This window comes from Leptonychotes weddellii, chromosome 4, assembly GCF_054177405.1.
Source record: "Leptonychotes weddellii isolate Sample4059 chromosome 4, ASM5417740v2, whole genome shotgun sequence".
NCBI lineage: Eukaryota > Metazoa > Chordata > Mammalia > Carnivora > Phocidae > Leptonychotes > Leptonychotes weddellii.
Window position 1 is genome coordinate 83,687,410 of NC_138372.1, and position 5,142 is coordinate 83,692,551.

General features: G+C 36.7%; 1 protein-coding gene across 4 annotated transcripts in view; it reads left to right on the forward strand.

Moving 5' to 3' along the window:
• The window catches only part of STXBP3 (syntaxin binding protein 3), a 54,141-nt gene that overhangs the window by 21,295 nt on the left and 27,704 nt on the right, over positions 1-5,142 (forward strand). For 3 of the 4 annotated variants that reach the window (XM_006742041.3, XM_081815583.1, XM_081815584.1), the window contains one exon: positions 1,200-1,300. The exons of the other annotated variant lie outside the window; for it this stretch is intronic. In XM_006742041.3, coding sequence (XP_006742104.1) covers positions 1,200-1,300 — 101 coding nt within the window. The remainder of the gene's footprint in view (positions 1-1,199; positions 1,301-5,142) is intronic. 4 annotated transcript variants of the gene reach the window in all.

The following is a 5,142-nucleotide window of genomic DNA, read 5'->3' on the forward strand; positions in this document are numbered from 1 at the left end:
AATTAGGTTAGAAAGAATCTAAAGATATAAGATCATATCTATCCTAATTCATATTAAGGTGATAGAAAATTAAATTCTGAACTAGTCATTTTTGCTGGTATACAGTGGTGGGGGGTTGGTGGTGAGAACTGTCCCTCAAATTTTATGCTGATAACAGGAGGAATTTTTTTAAAATCAGAGTTTTAATTGGGGATTTGATTATATAATCAAAAATAAGACCCTTTGGGAGAGTACTGAAGAAATTGCCATCTGTTTGGCAAATATTAATGGAGAGCATCTGTCACATTTCTCTTACCATGCCATATGTTCAAATAGAAAGCAGCTAAACTAAAGAATCACAGAGAAGTCTAGAAACACATATAATTCTGCTTTATGTTATGCCTTACATAATTATACTGCAAAATGAAAATGCCCTTCATCTAAGCGCAGTCTTGGTCTGTGCTATTAGAGATTCATCATTTTAAGTAATATATTGTTTTTCCTGTAAATTATTATTTATCTCATGCCTGTAGTAGTTTGCATTTTAAAAATATCATGCCATAACTGTTTATCTTTTAAATAACTATTATACAGAAATTCATGTTTATGGAATTGATAAAATTTAATGAATGTGAAGCCTCTTAAGGAATCTTGAGGCCAAAGAACATCATGTTAAAGGACACTAGGACCCAATGGTTGATGTTCCAACCTAGATTAAAGGTCGGGTTGGGGGAATAGGCTCTAAGGTCCAGAATTTATTAGTCTCAGGATTTCCTGACATTAGAGAAGTTCTTGTAATACATACAAGGAAATTTGTGTGGTATGGTTGCACTTAGTGCCAGATTTAGAAACGTAGTATAAATTCCTAAGAAGTTCTGAAAGTCCTGTAAAAGTTTATTAAGTCATGGGTTTGGACCTGATTTTCCTTCCTGATAATTTTAGTTTGCTGTGTAAGCAGCTCTCTAAGGAAATAATCTTAGCTTATGGTGCCTATGAATTTGAAAAATGGAATTTCTATTACAGCCCTCTTGGCTAGAATACATCTGCTGTGTAAAGTGAAGAAGAATATTTACATATTATCTCATCCTCATAGTAAATTATTTTGTGAAAGTCACTAATTATATGTAAAAAATAAATATTCTTGGATGTTGAAATGATTTATTCAGAAGAATAAAAACTTAGCTGGAGTTACATGCTTTGATTTCTTTTCTCTCTCTCAGTTTGCCCTGATAGTCTCTTTAACAAAATTAAAGCTTCTTGCTCCAAGTCAATAAGAAGATGTAAAGAAATAAATATTTCCTTCATTCCACTTGAATCTCAGGTACTTTCTTTTTTTATTTTTAATTTTAGTTCATAATGGATTTTATGTACTGTGTATTTGGTGATTTTGAACAATCCACAAACATTTCTCATGATGAAGGAAAGAAGAGCATAAATTGGAATAGAATATTATGAAAGTGAAGCTTAAATTTCATGGCTGCCACTAAATCCTGTGTAGGTCAAGTTTTACAGCACTATGAGATTATGAAAGCAAAAGATTTTGAGCCGTCTATGTTAGATGACTCAAAAGAAATCATTTTAGCTTCTATGACCATTTGTGATATTAAAGCAAATGTTCTTCAGTAAATGTTTTAGATAACATTACAAAGATTATCTTAATTTATAAAATTTTTAATTTTTAAAATTCGTTTTGACTTTAGAATAGTTATAAACCTTCAATTAATAATAATAATGGTGATAGGAAACACCTACATAGTATTCTCCATGTGCCAGACACTTTCCTAAATGTTTTCCATATTCATGTAAATCCTCATAATAGTTCTATGAATAGATAGTAATCCTATCTTCATTTTAAAGATGGGGAAATCAAAAAAGTTAAGTAACTTGCCCCAAATCACACAGCTAGTGCATTGTTCAGCTTTGATGTGCTCTGTTCTCTGTGTTTGGATTCTAGCATTTCATAGAACTGTAATAGCTCACTGTTGTTTGGAACTATTAGGTCAATATTTTAAGAGACAGGAAGGTCCTAGAAAAGGGATTTTTCTTTTAAGCTGTTGCTGTTTTGGGCAAAGAAAAATTATAATCCAAATTGTAAAATTTTAAGATATCTGTTTAACATTAGACTGTTTCCAAAGGTTACCTTTAGACCTGTTCCTTTTAATGTGATATGTAAGGTTAATGTAAGGTAATATGGGCTTCCTAAGTGATGTGGGATATAAACAGTAGTGTGAGAAATATTACAAGCATATCCAGAGCATCTGCTGTACAGATGGTAAATATAATTTTAGTTTCAGAATTCATTAAAATTCAGCAGTTGCTGTATTTGAAGGAGAGATTTGTGTAGCTCTCTGACCAATTTGATTGTTGATGGAAATAACTTGTCTTTGTCTGTATAGAGAAATCTCATGAGAATCTTCTTACTGGTCTTTGCAAAATGTTGTGATTATTTAAAGTCCTGTATGCTTTGTTTTTCCCCTATAAAGTTTTTGCCTTTATTTCCTTGATAAATATCTTAAGAGGGTTTACTCAGTAAATTTAACTGTTATGGAGAAATTATAGTGAAAATATTTTGAACTCTTGTCCATTTGCGAGTGAAGATGTAAATGAAATACTACTAAGTGGTTTGAGCTATGAGCAAAGGCCTATATGAGCATTTATCAAGATCATGTGCAGTGGACATTGTCTGCTAGATGCAAAGTGGTTTGCTGTGCTGGGCATGATATATGCCCTACACTCACGTGAATGCTGTGAAAGGAATCCAAAGAATTATACATCTTCAAAATGATATCAACTAAGATTAGGTTTAAAGCTGCATATAATAGAAAAATTTGCTTTCAGTAGCTTAAGCAAGATGGAGGGGCGCCTGGGTGGCTCGGTCGGTTAAGTGTGTGCCTTCGGCTCAGGTCATGATCCCAGGGTCCTCAATCGAGCCCCGCATTGGGCTCCCTGCTCGGCGGGAAGCCTGCTTCTTCCTCTCCCACTCTCCCTGCTTGTGTTCCCTCTCTGACTGTGTCTCTCTCTGTCAAATAAATAAAATCTTAAAAAAAAAAAACAAACAAGATGGAAATTTATTTCTTTCTAATATAAAAGAAGTCAGGAAATGGGTTATGTATGGCTGGGATGCTGGCTCTACAAAATTGTCAAGGGCCTACTCTAGGCATGACCCTCATGATCCAGGGTAACTGTAGAATCATTTCGTCCTCGTTTGAGGGAGCAGGATGAAAGAGAGAAAGAAAGAAGTATATAGATTTCATTTATTTCTTGTTAGCTAAAATTAAGTCACATGGGTACACTTAAGTGTATAAATGTAGTCTTTTATGTAGTCTTATGTGACTGCTTCCCTCAGAGAATTGGTATGGTTACTGAAAAGTAAGGGAAGAATGGTTTTGGGGGAGGCAGCTCACAGTCTACCACAAGAGAAGAGAGAATAATTCATACTAGGAGAATGAGAAAATATTTGATGAATGGATAGAATTTCATAAGGTAATAATGACACGAAAAAGAAGAGGAAGGTGAGAATGGCCTGGATGCAAAGATACAGAAGCAGAAAAGTGCAGAACAGCAGAAGTGTGGATTATAAGGGGTGAAGATATGATAGATAAGTCTGTCTCTGTAGGTAGGTTGGGACTGTGTTGTAGGAGGCTCCAGGTTCCACCAAGAATAATGGCAGAAAATGCACTGATGGAGAAGACCATGGAACTGGTCCTAATGTCTTTAAGGAAAGAGAAGTCAGGAGATCATTGGGGAGAGATTGTCAAAATCAGATACGATAGTGCTCCAAAGAAAAGTTGGACGTTCACATTTAGAGGTTGCATGGAGAGGAAGGAGGTTCATTCACTCTTGAATTTGAGTCAAAGAAACCTCTCTCTTTCCCTCCCCAGGGTTTAAGATAATTAGTGCTATCACATATACATTAAGGCAGTTAGATGGAAAGCATTCAAGAATGTAGGGGAGTTTGATTACAGTGGACCTTAGGGAGTACAAAGAGTCTGGTGTAGTTAGCAGAGAGGGTACTAGATGGTGTCTAGGTAGAAATAGAGCTAAACCAGCTATAGATTAGCAAGAAAAGTAGATGGAAATGGTGTGGGTCGAGAGAGTCTTTATTTAAGGAGCTGATTGTGGGTCATAAAGTTGAAGAAAGTATTCAGTGATAGTCTAAAGGAACATGTAATGGTGGTGATGAAAAGTGGAGAAGAGGAGGAGGAAGGAAAGAAATGTGAGTGTAGAATAAAAACCAGCTCCAAAATTCTCTTTGGTTCATTGGAGTATTAGATAGCTTAGATGAATTTAAACTGTGGTAACAACTCCCTAAATCTCAGTACATTACAACAGCCAAGTTTATTTCTCATTCATGTTATTATCCATTGTGGTTTGCCTGGGGCTTTGCTCTATATTCTTGTCATTCCAGGACTGAAGCTGAAGGAACAGCCCTTGTCTGGGACATAGCAGAGGGAAAAGAGAAATGGTGGAGCCACACGATGGCTCCCCCCCACCCACATACGCACAATGGCTTTTAAAGCTTTTGTGGAGAGTCACTTCTACTCCTATTCCAGTGACCATAGCCAAGGCTGAGTGAGTGAGAAGCCCTTTAGGGAAGGGCAGTATTTTTTGTTTGTTGAGAGAAAGAGATAGAGAGCGGGGGTGTTGGAGCAGCAGAGGAAGAGAGAGAGAATCTGAAGGAGGCTCCACACTCAGTGCAGAGATCTCACAACCTGAGATCATGACCTGAGCCAAATCGAGTTGGACTCTTAACTGATTGAGCTATCCAGGCACCCCAGGGCAGTATTTTTGAACAGATAATATTATCTACCGTGGTATGATAGTGTACTGTGAGAAGTGCTTTTTGGGAAGTTAATACAACAGCCAAGACTTTGAGCAACACAGACATAAGTGGATTAGCTATGGTTAAATTTCAGTCCACATTCAGCCTGCTGCTGTTGGTTATGTGTTATGTTCAGAAAAATGAAGACATCCAAATGGCCAACAGACACATGAAAAAGTGCTCAATATCGCTCAGCATCAGGGAAATCCAAATCAAAACCTCAATGAGATACCACCTCACACCAGTCAGAATGGCTAAAATTAACAAGTCAGGAAACGACAGATGTTGGCGGGGATGCGGAGAAAGGGGAACCCTCCTACACTGTTGGTGGGAATGCAAGC